At 41.1% G+C, this 18016-nt stretch overlaps 1 protein-coding gene across 3 annotated transcripts in view; it reads right to left on the bottom strand.

The window, feature by feature from the left end:
* The window catches only part of FAM221A (family with sequence similarity 221 member A), a 22710-nt gene extending 13882 nt beyond the window's left edge, over positions 1-8828 (bottom strand). For 2 of the 3 annotated variants that reach the window (XM_037737914.1, XM_037737915.1), the window contains exons 1-4: positions 8693-8776; positions 7947-8286; positions 3935-4108; positions 349-539 (exon numbers count right to left, since the gene is read on the bottom strand). In XM_037737914.1, coding sequence (XP_037593842.1) covers positions 349-539; positions 3935-4108; positions 7947-8104 — 523 coding nt within the window. In that variant the 5' untranslated portion in view covers positions 8105-8286; positions 8693-8776. Of the gene's footprint in view, positions 1-348; positions 540-3934; positions 4109-7946; positions 8287-8692 lie in introns of all 3 variants that reach the window. The other variant, XM_017526995.1, reaches the window with a different exon arrangement.
* Between the last annotated feature and the right edge of the window lie 9188 nt (positions 8829-18016).

Below are 18016 nucleotides of genomic sequence, written 5' to 3'. Positions count from 1 at the left end.
TTCATTAAATTCCCATATTCAAAAATTTGAATCAGATCATATCTGGTAATTCTTTAAAATCCATTACAATTACTTAAATTATCTGAACTACATGAGATGAGGGTTTAGGATTACCAAGCATACCATTAACTCCGAGTTCTTCCACAAAAATGAAATCGAGGAGTATTTATCCATAGAATTTTCCTTAGTTGCTTACATTAATGCTACAACTGAAATATTAATTCTACAACTAATACAACTGAATATTAACTCTCTGACCAGTACAAAGGCACATTAAATATTGTGCACATTAAATAAGGAAGACATAGAAACATTCTGTGTTTGTGTATTAATAATCATGTAACTCACATGCATTGCATGTAAAGCCAGGTGCAGCACTGTGCTGATCAGCAAAGTGTTTGCACCTGCAGCGAATGGGCTGGGTACCATTCAAGGGGACATAATGGTAAGCCCTGCACTGGCAGCCAGTCACTCGGCAGGGCAGATCAATGGGGCGCTGCTGGGGAATCGTCTCCAAGTCAGTTTTATGTTGTTTATACCTAAAGAGAGAGAGAGAGAGAGGGAAGTATAAACACAATGCAGGTATTATCTAAAATTACAATTTCTATTCTATTAAAGGAAGATATGATTTTTAAATTGTTATTGCTTTATTATTCTTGTTAGTAAGGTGAAAACTCCTACATGTAGTACTTACATCAGCTATCTTGCTTTGGTCAGAGGAAATCTTAACTCTTTTAAATTTCTATTTTTAGTTACTTAAGAAGTTGTTTCACAGCAATACAAAGAAATATCATATAATTTCCTTAAAGTACTTACCTCTACAAATTCCTTAACATAGAAGCACAACCTAAGAGTATGAAAATTTTTCTTTATAAAAGTTATTTTTATCAAAGTGCATTATTTAAATTTATTTGCATACATTTGCTACTTAAAATAGAAATATATTCAATAAACATGTATTGATGTAATTTATTTTAATATAACTTTTGACTTCAAAATAAATGATCAATATTTTTTAAAGCCAAAGCTCCCTCTTATTTTCTTAAATAGGCCACTTACTTCCTTCTCATAAGGTGATATTGAGTAAAATAATACTAAATTTATTATTTTCCATATTAATCAAAGAAATGCAAATTAAAATGAGATACCACTTTAATTTAGCAAAAAGAACCAAAGTTTTTTAAAACTATATGTAATACACAATGCTATCAAGAGTGTTACAAAAGAGCCAGGAGCTGGTGGCACATGCCTATAATCCCAGCACTTTGGGAGGCCGAGGCAAGTGGATCACTTGAGCTCAGGAGTTCGAGACCAACCTGGGCAACATGATGAAACCCCATCTCTACTAAAAATACAAAAATTAGCCAAATGTGGTGGCACATGCCTGTAGTCCCAGCTACTCAGGAGGCTGAGGCAGAAGAATCCCTTGAACCCAGAAGGCAGAGGCTGCAGTAGGCTGCGACAGCATCACTGCACTCCAGCCTAGGTAACAGAGGGAGACGCTGTCAAAAAAAGTGTTATAAAAGAACAAATTCTATTTAATAATTTAATAATGTTTCAAGAAATTTTTAAAAGTCCATTCTTTAAACCAGAAATTTCATTTTTGGAAAATATACCCTAGGAAAATAATTCCATATATAGAAAAAGCTTTATGCAATAAATATAATACCAATAGTATTAGCAATAGTACTTACATCAGCTACATTACGCGCGCGCGCGCGCACACACACACACACACACACACACACACACGAGAAGCAGGAAGTAAATTACTAGACAACAGTTTTCAACTCTCTTAGCAGTGAAATCTTTTTGTAAAATAAAATCTTTTACAGAACCAGAATATATAAAACAAATGCAGAATTAGTTACAGCAAGAGGAAGAACAGAATAGAGTTACACCTTCCCCTAACCTTCCCTTCCACCTGGCACGCCCCCCAAGCCTCCCTCACAGGCCTGGAGAACACAGATAAACACCACTGGACTAGCTGGACTACCTGGCAGGTATTAAAAATCTTGTTTTTGATCAGTGCATAAGAACATGGAAACATTTCTGTGATTCTGTTATTAAAAGTGGCTCAGTATTTTCTGCACATACATAATTAACAACAATTAAATGGACCATGTAAAGAAAAAGTCATATAGATATTGTAAAAAAAAAAAAATTAGCAGCTGGTTTTGGGTAGCGAGCTGCTTCTATATATCCTATACAGAATATAGAATATATTCTATGTTTCTATATATTCCCCATTTTCCTTAATAATCATGTATCACTTTTATAGTGGGGAAAAAGAGTTTAGGAAAAGATCTCATTGACTGGATCACTACTAAATATATTGACTTCTCCATCAAAGTTGAGTTGGGTCAGCTGAGCATGGTGGCTCACAAGTGTAATCTGAGTAGTTTGGAAGGCCGAGGTAGACAGATTACTTGAGCCCAGGAGTTCTAGACCAGTCTGAGCAATAAAGCCAAACTGCATCTCTACAAAAAAATATGAAAATTAGCTGGGTGTGGTGGCACACAACTGTGGTCCCAGCTACTTGGGAGACTGAGGTAGGAGGATCACTTGAGCCCAGGAGGTCAAGGCTGCAGTGAGCCAAGATCATGCCACGTGCAGTGGCATGATCGACAGAGTAAGATCCTGTCTCAAGAAAAAAAAAAAAAAAAAAAAAAAAAAAAAAAAAAAAAAAAAAAAAAGTTGAGTTAGATCAATTTTGAGGTACAAGTCCATGCTGTATAACTTATACAGAGAGTAGAAAGTAGCACTAAATTTGTGTAAGAATAAACTATAAAACTATCACAAACCTTACCAAACCCTTCTTTAATTCCGAAAGATATTAACACATCCCTCATCCTCCATTCCTCCTCAGTGTTTTCAGTTGGGGTTGCTAAATAAATTTATAGTCAATCTATATACAACATTACTCACCCTAGCAACTGCCTAACAAACTTGGGCAAACTGCAACTCTGTAAATAGCAATTATACAAAGAGTCTCACAGAGTCCCAGAAATTGCTATCAGAATAGGGTGGTTTCTCTTGGAACAGAAAGTTGAAGTTGCTACCTGAAAACACAGAATAGATTTAGAGACTTTTCTGTGAAGCAGCTTAGGTATTCCTAACTGTACAACTGTGAGACAGTAGCAAAATTTAAAGTAGAGCATACACACCAAAACGCCAAATGCAGATATGGGCAACTCAGGTCAAAAACTGGAGCCTCACTTACTTCCTTTTCTTTCGGCACTTTTCTTGGAACATGACCATTAGTAATACAAAGCAGTGTGTTTGTTTGTTTAAAGAAAGGTATCAACACAGCAGCTCCTTAAGGTATAAAAGGCGATTAGTAAATTTGAGGAGAAATGTTTATACTTACAGATGGACAGCATGATCAGTGTGGATCAATTCAAGCAATGCTTAAAGTAGTTCCTCAATCTGATGACCCATTCTCTACCTTCTCCAGTGATGCCAGATGTGGGTAGACTCTGCTCCCTAGTCAAACTGAAAGACCCCTGGCAAAGCCACAGGACCACCAAACATGTTTACCAATGGCAAGAGAACTGCTTAAGGTGATAGACTCCATCATGAGTTCTAATAGAATATGACAGAAATTTTTTAATTATAGCTTTAAAAACCTTTAGATAATTTTTGTTTTTTAAGAGACAAGGTTTCACTCTGTCACCCAGGCTGGAATGCAGTTGCACAATCAGAGCTCACTGCAGACTAGAACTCCTGGGCTCAAGTGGTCCTCCTGCCTCGGCCTCCCAGAGTTCTGAGATAACAGATGTGAGCCACCATGCCCAGCTGATAATTTCTACTCTAATGTATAAAGGACAATTGTTACATGTTTCTCAATCATCACAGTTTCATTTGTAGAAGTAAGATATGCTTAGCTTTTTATTTTCTGATTATCAAAAAACTTAGCAAAAAAATATCTTACCTATGTGTACAAAAACATAGTGTCTCTGGGCCCACAAGTTTACAATCCATCCCAGTTGGTGACCGCCAGCTCACAAATAATCTGTTTTGTAGGCGCAGAGGTAAAACTTTTCTTTTGTATTCTTCATATTCTTCAGGGGTAAAAAGTTTCCCTCCATCATCCTCACCAACAATTCTACAACAAAAAAATATATTTCTCTTAAACTCTGAGTATTTATTTTCCAGACAAGTAATGGCCAGGCCACAGAAAATATTAAATAAGTTTGTAAACTTTTATTCTGTACATCTGTCCTTTCTTACAGGATAGGCAGGCCAGGTCTCTGTAACAACTGTTTCAGCACTGAATGAGCAGTTAAGTTAAATATTAAAAGCTGATAGAGCCAGTGTCCTTATCCAAAGGCTGGAATGTAATAAAAGCCCACCAAGAGTTTTGCCTAGGCCTTTTCTGGGCCTTGAAGCATGACAAGATAATGAAGGAATTTTTAAAGGACCCATTTAGGACTAACAAGTTTATTGGGAGATCTGAAAAAACTCCCCAGGCCTCCACAAACAAGTTTATTGGGGGTCTGAAGGAGCTCCCAGATCCCCATGATTTAGCAGAAGACAAGATAAGGGTAATCACCCCAGTACCTGGACCCATTTAGATTAAGTAAATTTACTGAGGCTCCAGAGGAAGGTCTTCAGGACTCAGATTTTAGATATAGATTACTAAAGATATAATTTAATCACTTATGTCTTTAGACATAAATGATTATGTCTTTAGTAATCTATATTACTAAATTTGAGTTGGGTCAACTTATGTTAATCACTTATGTCTTTAGACAAATGCACATTTACATGTAAACATATAGCATAGGAGGTATATAAACTCTGGAAAACTTTATAATTTTGAGTTGGTCTGGTGATATTTTCCAGGCCTTCCCCCTATACCTAGTTACAAAAATAAACTCCCTTCTTTCCCAGTTCATCTACAACGAATTATTGGGCTGAGAGAATAAGAAGCCCGACCCTCTGTTTGATCTGGAATCGCACGTGCCTCAGCCATGAACCTCGTGGTGGCTGAGAAAAGAAATCTTTTCTCCCCTATGCTTTCTATATAGGAGGATTATAAATAGGAAAGACAATGAATTCATAACGTGACTTTACTGATCCAGGTTTATCAACAGAGGATTACCACATACTCATCTCAGTTTTTCCTCTGATAATGAAGCAAAGATGCTCATTCTTCTCATTAAAAGTAGAGGCTTAACTGTTAAAAATTCTAACATTTTCCTGCTTTGAAAATGTATCCAAAAAGAAATACAAAAAAATATCAAAGCAGAAGCCACCATGACTAATTTTCCTACCTGTCACCAAACCCTGGCCAGGAGTTTAAACTAATGTGGAACCTACATACACACTTGGTTCAGCACAAGCTCAAACCACAGCTGTGTGTTGTGTGTTCAGGTTTATCATTGTTTAACTTCAGAAGTAAGAACCCAAAATTTTATGGGAAAACATTAAGCCCTCATTATTTCTATGAAAAGAAAGTAAGAGTTGGCCTCCCTGGAGGAAAAGAAAGCACAATTAAAAGAAGTTTTTCAAAACTGCAGACACTTCTCCCTGGAAATACTCCCCTTGAAAAGTCACAAAAAGTGTTGTTTGTAGAATCCTATATACTTTTTTGTACAATACATGCTTTTTTCCATACTTTGAAGCCTTTAGCCAAGGTAGAAAATAAAAGCCATTGCTCTACGTACTTGCCACTAAAACAAAAAAAAGAAACACCAATTTATAAGCTATAAAATAATCACAACCATCTTCCTTATATAAACAATCTAGATACATAATAGTAAAAAAAAAAAGGGGGGGGCATTTAATTCTGAGATAAATTTTGGGCTATTTCACTTTCTTTTTTTTTTTTTTGAGATGGAATGTTGCTCTGTGGCTCAATCTTAGCTCACTGCAACCTCTGCCTCCCAGATTCAAGTGATTCACCTGCCTCAGCCTCCTGCGTAGCTAGGACCACAGGTGCACACCACCATGCCCAGTTAATTTTTGTATTTGTAGTAGAGGCGGGGTTTCACCATGTTGGTCAGGATGGTCTCAATCTCTTGACCTCGTGATCTGCCGGCCTTAGCCTCCCAAAATGCTGGGATTACAGGCGTGAGCCACTGAGCCCAGCCATTTCACTTTCTTGTAGCTATCAAGAATACCAACAGGTATTAAGATCTTAAGATAGATACAGATCTTTAAAAGATCTTTTAAAAGTTAGATGTCATTGGTATTTAAGTTCTAAACCAGTGCAACTCAAATTTTATTGTACTTACAGAATCCCCAGGGAATCTTGTACAAATGCAGATTAAGACTCACAGTGCAGTGGCTCACGCCTGTAATCCCAGCACTTTGGGAGGTTGAAGCAGGCGGATCACTTGAGGTCAGGAGTTCAAGACCAGCCTGGCCAATATGGCAAAACCCCGTCTCTATCAATAACACAAAATTTCGCTGGGCGTGGTGGTAGGCACCTATAATCCCAACTACTCCGGAGACTGAAGCACTGAGAATTGCTTGAACTGCGGAGGCAGAGGTTACAGTGAGCTAAGATGACACCACTGCACTCCAGCCTAGGCAGCAGACCAAGACTCTGTCTAAAAAAAAAAGATTGATTGATAGATAGACACACACACACACACATATATATATACATATCCACACACACATACAAGATAAGGCCAGGTGTGGTGGCTCACACATGTAATCCCAGCACTTTGGGAGGCTGAGGTGGAAGGATTGCTTGAGGACTGGATCTCGAGATGATCCCGGGCATCATAGTGAGGCCCCATCTCTACAAAAAATATAAAAATTAGCTGAGTGTGGTGATGCATGCCTGTAGTCCCAGCTAGTTAGGAGGCTGAGGTAAGTGAGTCACTTCAGCTCAGGAGTTCAAGGTTGCCCTCAGCCATTATGGGTGCCACTGCACTCCAGCATGGGTGACGGAGTGAGGCTCTGTCTGAAAATAATAAATAATAATAGGTCTAGAGTGTGCCTGTGATTCTGCTTTTCTAACAAGCTCCCAGGTGATGCCAGGACACTGGTCAGTGCCTCCCATGCTGTAACAAGGCCATATGCTTTCCCTCTCAACTGACTCCCACCAAAGTACCTAGGCAAGACCAAATGGAGGAAAACTCTTAGGAAGGAAAGTTTGTTTCCTTCTAAACTCATATTTTGACTCATCTTCCCACCCCACCTTCCCAGTCCACCCTTTCATATCTAGGCACTCAAGTCCTGTTTTCCCCACTTTTCTGAAATTCTGATGTCAGTAAAGGACCTGATAATCTCTTTCAGAGGGAAGTGTTTCAAGTTATTTATGCTTGCAAAAATAATTTCCCAACTGGGTGCGGTGGCTCACGCCTGTAATCCCAACACTTGCAGTGGCGGAGGCGGGCAGATAGCTTGAGTCTAGGAGTTCAAGACTAGCCTGGGCAATATGGTGAAATCCCGTCTCTACAGAAAATACAAAAGGTAGTTGGGCGTCACGGCGCACGACTGTAGTCCCAGCTACTCGGGAGGCTGAAGCAGGAGAGTCACTTCAACCTGGGAGGAGATTGCGGTGAGCCGAGATGGTACCACTGTACTCCAGCCTGGGCAAGAGTCAGAGACAACCCTGTGTCAATATAATAAATAAATACATCATTTCCCACCAGGTCTGCGCCTAACATGTTCGGGGCTAGGCAAGAGTCAACTGGAGGCCCATAATTCACATATCTATATGCAAATTATAAGTCAACACCAGCTCCAGTAACTTCCTCCCTCTCAGGAGAATTGGAGGCTCACGGGGCCGGCTCTGCTATGGAGGAAGACGGGATGGTGGCTGTTTTGACCCTGAACCAGGCGTGGGAACTGACCCCATCAAGCACCTAGCCCTTCTTCTGGCTTAGAATCTCCAGGCAGTTCTAAGGGTTACTCAAAACTACACCAACGGGGCAGTCAGAGTGGGGGAGCACAGTCAGCTGGGGGTTCATCTGCACACACACCTCAGGGTCATCCGGGCTGCCCACGATCCCACAGAGGAGGCCCTGTCTCTCGCTCCACCGTCCCAGGCAAAGCCTGGAGCGTCTCCCCTCTGCTTGTACACACACATCTTCCCGCCGCAACTCCGCGTCCTCTGTCGGTCCTCCCCAGGACTTCCCATCCGCCCAGGTTCGCGACCACAAAAACCCCAGGAAGCGGAAAAGGAGCGCGTCACCACAGGTGCACCAGCCTTGGTCAGGACCCAGGACAACGAACCGTGTTCTCAGGCCAAAGGAGCAGCTACGTTTCCAGTTTCGAAGGAACGCCAAACACCAGTCGGTGCCTTTCTCCTAAAACCAGCACCTGGGGGTAGGGAGCTCGTTCAGACGTTCACGATTGGCCCTAACACTGGACTAATTTGATGTCTGCTAACATCTATAGCCCCGAGTACTCGATGTGTATGTCTTCAATGGCCATTTAAAAAACAGCTGGATCTCTGCATCAATCTAGAGTTAGTCATCCTTCTTGGAAGAGAAGAGAGGGACCTCTCAAATGGCTTCGGAAGACTGATTACTGCATAGAACTGCATGACTCTACAATATTTAATTAAGGAAAGGCTAATCTGGAATTCATCTAGGCCTCCCCAAACACCCCATGCACAGATTCCGAGAATCCCCGCGGACGCCCGCCGGGCCCCTGCCCGCGCCGCCAGCCCCGGGGTCCCGGCCCCTCCGACAGGCGGAGGGCCGGCCCGGAGTCACAGCCTCACCTCCGGTACTCCAGGTACTCGTCCACCGCCGCCGCGCCGCCGGGAGGCAAGGTCAGCCGCTCCATGACGGGCGGGGAAGCCAAACTCGCGGATCCTACGCGCCGGCGGACTCCGGAGCCCGACCCAGCCCCGCCCCCTCCCGCCTGCCTCCCGATTGGCCCGGCCTGAAGCCCGAGGACGCCGCGCGCGGCTACGGCGCAGGACGCGCGCCCCTACCTGGCAGTGAGCGCCCTGCACCGGAACCCCTGTCTCCTTAAGCGCAGCCCCGCGCCGCTTAGGGTGCAGTTTGCCGCCCTCCGCGAACCTTGCCACTGTTCCCCTCTCCCTTTCCCTGGACCTGCAAGTCTTCTTGTAAATTAACAAGTGATGAGAGAGTGCAGTGCCTTGAGTATTATAGGCGCATAGAAAATGGCTTATTTCTTTATACAGCTCTTCTCGCTTAACCCATCTCTTGAAATATAAGTGGTTTTAAGAAGGTTCTGCTTTAGTTTGAGGCCCGCCTCGCCTTAAGTGTCGGCCTGTTTCCAGTATTGGCGCTTTTTAAAACTGTGATGTAAATCAATAATCCAGTGTGTCTCGTTCACTTTGGGGGATGCTAAAGCAACAGTGTTCTTCAAAGGAACCGAATCACTGATTTAAAGAGAACCAAGTAAAAACAATTTAGGTATGTTTTGTTTCTTTTTTTTTTAATTTTTGGAAACTCTACCAAATATGTTTAGAAGCTGAATTACCATGCGATTGGTAATTTGGCCATAATTTGACTTAGCACATTGTGGAAAAGAAGTAGGAAATCCTGTCTCTACAGAAAATACAAAAATACAAGAGGAGTCATAAACCCTAAAGCTCCCAGGGGATCAGCTTCAGCGCCCTCTGTAAATTACCTAGGAGGGAGAAACTGCAAACCGTAAGAAAAATAAACTTCAGCACAGAATTTTATTTTCAAAGTACGTTTCTACATATTTCAGGTCCAGAAAACACTATGTAAACAAATTGTTTGGGTACCAACTCCTCCCTTCTCGGTGCTCTTTCAACATCTCCCACCCTCTGCCCAAAGTCTTCCTCCTGTTCAGAGGCGTTCTTGACAGTCAAATAAATGAGTGATCCTGAAATCGGATCCATTTTTTAGGAGACAGATCTCAGTTTAGTAATCTCTCCTATCACACCTGCAGTTTGCTGCTGCCCATTTTACCTTTTTTTCCTCCCCCAATCCCCACGGATTCTTGCTGTGTCACCCAGGCTGACGTGCAGTGGCTCCATCTGGACTCACTGCAACCTCTGCCTCCTGGGTTCAATCAATTCTCCTGCATGAGCCTCCTGAGTAGCTGGGATTACAGGTACAAACCACTGTGCCTGGCTATTTTGTTTTTTTGTTTTTTGTATTTTTAGTAGAGATGTACTTTCACCATGTTGGCCAGGCTGGTCTCAAACTTCTGACCTTGTGATATGCCCGCCTTGGCCTCCCAAAGTGCTGGGATTACAGGCATGATCCACCGTGCCCAGCCCCATTTTACCACTTTATGAGAGCCTAGTCTTGCTTTTAGGCAGCAACTAAACTAACAAAGAAAATAGAAGAAAATGCCAGGCTCTGCAAGCTTACAGTATAGTGGCAGGGAAATGTCTGTGTAGGCAAGTACAATTTAAAGAATCTAAAGGGGAATGGTTAAAATAGATTTAGCACAATTGTGGACTCTTCCAGGAAGATGCTGGAGCAGTAAACTCTTCTTGCCAAAGAAGTCAACAAAAATATTGAGCATGGTGAATAAGAGTATGGAACAAACTAGAAAATGTTATCTTAACCTTATTAAAACTGACACCTTTGCAAATTAAAATGCTGTATATGGTTCTGACCTCAGCTTTAATAAAAAGGTATAATCAAACCATAACTTCTTCCCAAAATGTAGCCAAATTGATCTAGGAAGTAGGATGGACAGAGGAACATACAAGTTGCCTAGGCAAGTGTTAGGCATTTTATTTAATCAATCCTCATAAAAGTTTATGAGATAGGAATTGCCAGCACTTTGCTGTGATGTATAGGTTAGGAATGCTTTCCTCTGCAAATAACAGAATCATTCAACTAACAGTGGCTTAAACATAAATTTTATTTTTTATTGCTCTAAACAACGTGGGGGTAGGTAGTTACTCACATTGGTTTAGAGCATTTTCCTCATGGTTGCAAGAGCTGTTACAGCTCCAGAAATCATATCCAAATTCAAGAAAGGAAAAAGGAGGGCCACCAACATCATTTGTTCCTTTTATCAAAGAGTTTTCCTAGAGGCCCCTCTGCAAAAAGATTTTCATTTATATCTCACATGGCCACCCCTTCGTATAAAGAAGACTGGGAAAGCCAATCCAGTACTTAGGTTTCCAGGCTCTATGATGGCAACTTTCAAGGAAAGTGTTAAAAATATGTGTTGAGGTGAGGCGTGGTGGCTCACACCTGTAATCCCAGCACTTGGGGGCCCAAGGCAGGTGGGTCACCCAAGGTCAGGAGTTCCTGACCAGCCTGACCAACATGGTGAAACCCTGTCTCTACTAAAAATACAAAAATTAGCCAGGCATGGTGTCAGGTGCCCGTAATCTCAGCTATTGGGGAGGCTGAGGCAGGAGAATTGCTTGAATCCAGGAGGCAGAGGTTGCAATGAGCCAAGATTGGGCCACTGCACTCCAGCCTGGGTGATGAGAGTGTAACTCCAGAAAAAAGAAAAAAAAAAGGAGAGAGAGAGGGAGGGAGGGAGGGAAGGAAGGAAGGAAGAAAGGAAGGAAGGAAAGAAAGAAAGAAGGAAAGGTGTTTTTTGTTAAAAATGTGTTTAGTTCACCAAAAAACATGGTCAATGACAGCTCATTCTTAAAGTAATATCCATGCATACCCTTCTTCATTGTACACTAAATGCATTCATTAGACCCCTAAGGCAGCTCCAAAATGTCAAAGAGCTGCTGCACCCAGCTTGAAGTCTAAGTCTCTGCAATTTTCTCTATCAATCATTCTTAATCCTGATCAGTCTGATTCTTATTGTCTTCATGGTTTGACAGTTGATAGCTACAAGACTAGAAAGATAATTCTTCAGCATGTATATCTAACAGATAACTTGGTTTTGGTTTTCATTTTGCTTTTGCTTTTTTTGAGACGGAGTCTTGCTCTGTCACCAGGCTGGAGTGTAGTGGCACGATCTGGGCTCACTGCAACTTCCACCTCCCAGGTTCAAGACATTCTCCTGCCTCAGCCTCCCAAGTGGCTGGGACTACAGATGCGTACCACCATGTCCAGCTAATTTTTGTATTTTTAGTAGAGATGGGGTTTTACCATGTTGGCCAGGATGGTCTTGATCTCTTGACCTTTTGATCCACCCGCCTCGGCCTCCCAAAGTGCTGGGATTACTGGCATGAGTCATTGTGCCCAGCCAATAACTTGTTTTAAAATCCACAATGCCATTATCACTCCTAACAAATTAAACAATAATTCCTTGATATCATCTAATAATACCCAGTCTAGATATCATCTAATAAACCTAGTTTTATGTTAATTAGAATTCAACCAAGGTCCATACCACCTTTGGTTTATATGTGTTTAATATATTACGAGTCTTTTGTAATTTTAGACAGTTCGTATTCTCCTACCACAATTTTTTGTGCCATTAATTTGTTGAAGAATTTGGATCCCTTTTTCTCTAGAATATCTTTCTGAATTTGGTTGTTTACAGAAAGGAGTCACTTACTATGTTCTTTATCCCCTGTATTTCCTGTAAATTGGTATATCAGTTTTGAGACTTGAGTAGGTATTTAGAGTCAGGAGTAGGTCTTTTCACAAGAGTACTTTATTGATAGTGCTATGTCCTGAATTCATAGATTGAAATTTTGTGAACAGCCCAGGTGAAATGAATTGGGGCTACAAATTCCCATAAGGGCCATGTATTAGTCCATTCTTATGCTGCTGATAAAGACATACCTGAGACTGAGCAATTTACAAAAGAAAGAGGTTTAATTGGACTTACAGTTCCATGTGCCTGGGGAAGCCTCACAATCATGGTGGAAGGCAAGGAGGAGCAAGTCACATCTCACAAGGATGGAGGCAGGCAAAAAATGAGAGAACGCCTCTTTTTAAAACCATCAGATCTTGTGAGACTTATTCACTATTATGAGAACAGCCTGGGAAAGACTTGCCCCCATGATTACCTCCTGCTAGGTCCCTCCCACAACACGTGGGAATTCAAGATGAGATTTGGGTGGGAACACAGCCAAACCATATCAGGCCACAGAAGGTGATACTGTGTGGCCAGTTTATCCCTGGCCTCCCCATCACCCACCCCAGCTCAGCATCAATGCCATTTTCTCTGCAATCGTCTGTGGATGAAGAGAAGAAAGGGGATAAACCTCATTTGCCCTTATTCTAGGCCCTTTGGGGACCCAGCTTACTGTGGAGAGTCTTGTATTAGACTCCTCACCTTGTGCAGGCCTTGGCCTTTGACATCAGACCTTCTCGCTGTGCTAAGTCATCAAAAGCAAAGTTAAAGTGGGCTTGGAACAGCTAATGTCCTCAGGGCAAAAGCAATTTTTGTGCTCTGCTTTCCTCCCTGGATAATTGGAGTTTTTTTAAAGATTTTTTGCCAGGATTTGGATATAATAGATATGATATTGGAATTACTGTTAATTTTTTAGCTGTTATAATAGTATTATGCTTGTGTCAGAGAACATTCTAATTCTCGGGAGCTAAAGTATTTAGGTGTCAGACATCATGATGCCAACAATTTACCTTCAAATGATTTAACTGTTGTTGAATATAGACAGAGGTTGTACAGCTGTTCACTGTACTGTGCTTTAACTTTTCTGTGTTTGAAATTTTTTATAATATAGGCCAGAAAAATGATGTTAGCATGATAATTCCTTCTGTCTTGACGGTGCTAATGTCTCTAAGAAAACTGTTGTTTCTATGTTTCAGCCAACATTTTCCTGTTTTTCAACAGAAGGATGACCCAAATAGCCTAAATAACCAGCCATATTGCTTAAAGTAGAGCTTACCTTTTACTTTTTGTTATTTTTCCATTATTCTTTTACTTCCAACATTTAATGTTTAGTTCAGGAGTATTCAGCATTTATTCTTATCCAATATATACACTTCAGGTTACAAATTTCTTTCTAATCATTGCTTTATTTGTATCTCAAGTTTTGTTATCTAGCATTTCCATTAGGATTTCTTTTTTGTTTGTTTGTTTGTTTGTTTTTTGAGACAGAGTCTCACTGTTACACAGGATGGAGTGCAATGGCATGATCTTGGCTAAATGCAACCTCCACCTCCTGAGTTCAAGCAATTCTCAGCCTCCTGAGTAGCCGGGACTACAGGCACATACCGCCATGCCCAGCTAATTTTTTGTATTTTTAGTAGAGACAGGATTTTACCATGTTAGCCAGGATACTCTCGATTCCTGACCTCGCAATCTGCCTGCCTCGGCCTCCCAAAGTGCCGGAATTATAGGCATGAGCCACTGCACCCAGCCAATATGATTTCTTTTTTGATGCATGAGGTATGTAGTTGTGATTTTAAATTTTCCAAACATATATATGTGTGTGTATACATACATATATATGTATATATGTGTGTGTGTATAGATAGATAGATAGATAGATAGATAATTTTTTTTTTTTTTGAGGAGTCTCTGTCACCCAGGCTGGATGGAGTGCAGTGGAGAGATCTCAGCTCACTGCAATCTCGGCCTCCTGGGTTCAAGTAATTCTCCTGCCTCAGCCTCCCGAGTAGCTGGGATTACAGGCATGTGCCACCATACCTGGCTAACTTTTTTTAATTTTTAGTAGAGACAGGGTTTCACAATATTGGCCAGGCTGGTCTTGAACGCATGACCTTGTGATTCACCTGCCTCAGCCTCCCAAAGTGCTGGGATTACAGTTGTAAGCCACTGTGCCCGGTCCTTCTAAACATATATTTTTAAATATTTATCTGCTTTTATTGGTTTGTAACTTAATTGCATTGTGGTCAGACAATGGAGTCTGAAGGATTCCTATTTTTCATTTGTTGTTATATATGTTATAGCCAAATACATGGTAGATTTTTGGATATGTTCCATATGTGCTTGAAAATAATATATATTTGTCAGCTGTTCACAGAAATGTTCCTTATATATCCATTATAATAAGCCTGTTAATTGTTTGAATCCTCTATAAGAGTTATTGATTGTCCAATTCATCAATTATTGAAAAGAGGGGTATTACAAGCTTTCATTCTGATGATTTAGGCAGTGTCTCCTTGCAGTTACAACTTTTCTTCCCATTTAATAGTTGTTTTTGTTTTTTCATGTTATTTCAGTATATATATCCAAAAAATAGACACTTTTAAAAAATAATCACTATACCATTATAATACCTTAAAAAATGCTTTAAGGTTCTCAAATATCCAGTGTTCAAATTTCCACAGTTGTCTCAAACATATTGTTTTGCAGTTGGTTTGTTATAATCAGGATCCAAACAAGATTCCATATATTGCATTTGGCAAAGTGTCCCTGTTTCAGATACCTCTGGTGTGTGCCATTTTAGATCCACTTGGATCATTTATCTCTTATTTCCGACACTGCTGCACTGGCTAGTACTATGCATCTTCCAGCCAGCTTCATACAAGTGCAGCCTGACAGTGCCAGGCCTCCATCCTACGCTTCGCACCTTTCTCTTCCTGGCCCTGGGGATCTCCATTCATAGTGCAGAAAACTGCTTGTTCTTTATGGTTGAGCAAGATCCAAAAAGTGCAAGCTAATACCCTGGGAACAAACTTTGACCAATGAGGAATGTAAGCTGATAGATATGTCCCTCTTTCTCCAGCACAGATGCTTTGGAGATACACTTCATATGGCTCCTCAGAGTCCCACAGGATTGAGCAAAGAGTTTCCTGATCCATAGCCTGTCCTTATAGTTACTCTTCTTTCTTTCTGTTTATTTCCTTAATCACTGGGTTCATACTTTCACATAAGGTATTCGTAATTTCACGGGAAGCCAGGCTAAGACAGTGTCCTACATATATTTTAATCGATAGGTTTATCTTCCTTTCCCTTGAAATGTTATTTACTGAGCACACTGGGCCATTTCTTTCTGTAGAGCTTCCCACATTCTGGGTTTTGCTAATTATATTCCTGTGGTGCTTTGTATACCCTGCTTAGTTTCTGTGAACAAACAGATTAGATCCTTGATCAGATGAATGTTTCTGAAACCTTCATTTTTAGTAAGAACAGCTCAAATTTTTGGCAAGAACATCTCATAGATGGTGTCATATACTTCCATCTGGAATACACATGTAAATATTTGGCTGTCTCTTTTTGTAATGTTAAGATTTGTCACTTAGGAAAGGACTTTAAGATGGTGACCTACAGGCACCTAGCACTTACCTCCACTACAAAGAAGGACCAAAACAGCAAGTACATAATCACATGTAGAATAAAGTGAGAGATAACATTGGAATTCATCAGGAAAGTGACAAGGAACTTCTAAGGCATGGAATAAGAGGAGAGAGAAGTAGCCTGTCCAGCTGGGATTGGCTCACAGCCAGGAGAAACACCCCAGTGCAGGGAAGCTATAAGCAAGAGATTCCCAAGGGTCCACATTCCTACTACAGACTTATGCAATCCTAGCCAAGGAAGAGCTTCTTACCAATGTAGGCCCTAAGATAAGTGTAGAGATCTTCCTGAAGTCCACAGGAAGCATTGTTCCAAAAAGAAAGTTTGCTCAGAGCCCACAGAACCCCTAAGATCCAAGCAGCTGCAAGCACAACACCATTCTGAGAGCCCAGCTCCCACCAAACTACATTCTGCCCTGAAACCCAAAAGTGCCTCCATCTCCACGTCCCTGGAGTGCTTCTGACAACCTCCCAAGCCCACCCAGAGGGCTAGAATATCTCAACACCAGCTAGCCACAGCAGTACAGCCAAGTCTTCAGCATTCTAGCCCATGTAGTCTCCTACACCCCAGGAAACAGGAAATGCAGTGCACCAAGGAGACTGCCCCTGGGACAAAGGGAGCTGAATGAAGCTTGCACTCCCCAGAGCCTAAGAGCTGCTCATTTGTCATCCTCATCCCTAGCAAAGCCTCACCACAGCCTCTATTATCAACCATAGTATAAGCCACTAAGGAACTCATAGACACCACTGATGCTGATTATAACCAAATAAGTCATACAAAGACTACATTACTATGCCCACCCAGGATCAAAGTCAAAGCACCCTACCCAGCCAACACTATAGATACACTTATAGGAAAAGTCTTTCCCTATAACAGACAATTAATAAAATTGGAAAAAATGACTGTTATATCAGATGCACAGATATCTAACATAAGGACACAAGAAACATGAAAAACCAAGAAAACAAGACATCTCCTAAGAAAATAATTCTCCAGCAACAGATTCCTGCAAAAAGGAAATCTATGAAATGCCTGAAAAAGAATTTAGCATAATGTTATTAAAGAAAATTAGTGAGGTGTAAAAAAACACGGGTAAACAGTAAAAATCAGGAAAACGATTCATGATCTGAATGAGAAATTCAACTCAAAGAGACAGATATCATAAAAAAGAACCCAAAGGAGATCCTGTAACTGAAAAATTCAATTAATGAAATAAAAAATATAATCAAGAGCTTCAACAATAGACTGGTTCAAGCAGAAGAAAGAATTTCTGGACTTGAAGACAGGTCTTTTGAAATAACTCAATTACACAAAAAGAAAAAAAAGAGGCCAGGCACGGTAGCTCATGCCTGTAATCCCAGCACTTTGGGAGGCTGAGGCAGATGGATCACAAGGTCAGATCATGACCATCCTGGCCAATAAAGTGAAACCCCATCTCTACTAAAATATAAAAAAATTAGCTGGGCATGGTGGCACACGCCTGTAGTTCCAGCTACTCAGGAGGCTGAGGCAGGGGAATCGCTTGAACCCAGGAAGCAGAGGTTGTAGCAAGCAGAGATCTCGCCATTGCATTCCAGCCTGGTGACAGGTGACACAGCAAGACTCTGTCTCAAAAAAAAAAAAAGAATGAAAAAGAAGAGGAAAGCAAGCCTATCTGACATATGGGACACCAGAAAGTGGCCAAATTTTTTAATTTGAGGTGTTCTAGAAGGAGAAGAGATGGGCAAAGGCATAGAAAATCTATTTAATGGCCAAGCACAGTGGCTCATGCTTCTAATCCCAGCAATTTGGGAGGCCAAGGTGGGAGGATTGTTTGAGTGCAGGAGTTTGAGACCAGCCTGGACAACGTAGTAAGACCTTGTCTCTACCAAAAATAAAATTAGCCAGGCATGGTGACTTGCACCTGTATTCCCAGCTAGTTTCTTTTTTTTTTTTT

The sequence above is a fragment of the Cebus imitator genome, unplaced genomic scaffold (assembly GCF_001604975.1).
Source record: "Cebus imitator isolate Cc_AM_T3 unplaced genomic scaffold, Cebus_imitator-1.0 Scaffold45, whole genome shotgun sequence".
NCBI classification, from domain to species: Eukaryota; Metazoa; Chordata; class Mammalia; order Primates; family Cebidae; genus Cebus; species Cebus imitator.
The sequence above is the reverse complement of the archived record's forward strand: the minus strand, read 5'-3'. Positions and strand labels throughout refer to the sequence as shown.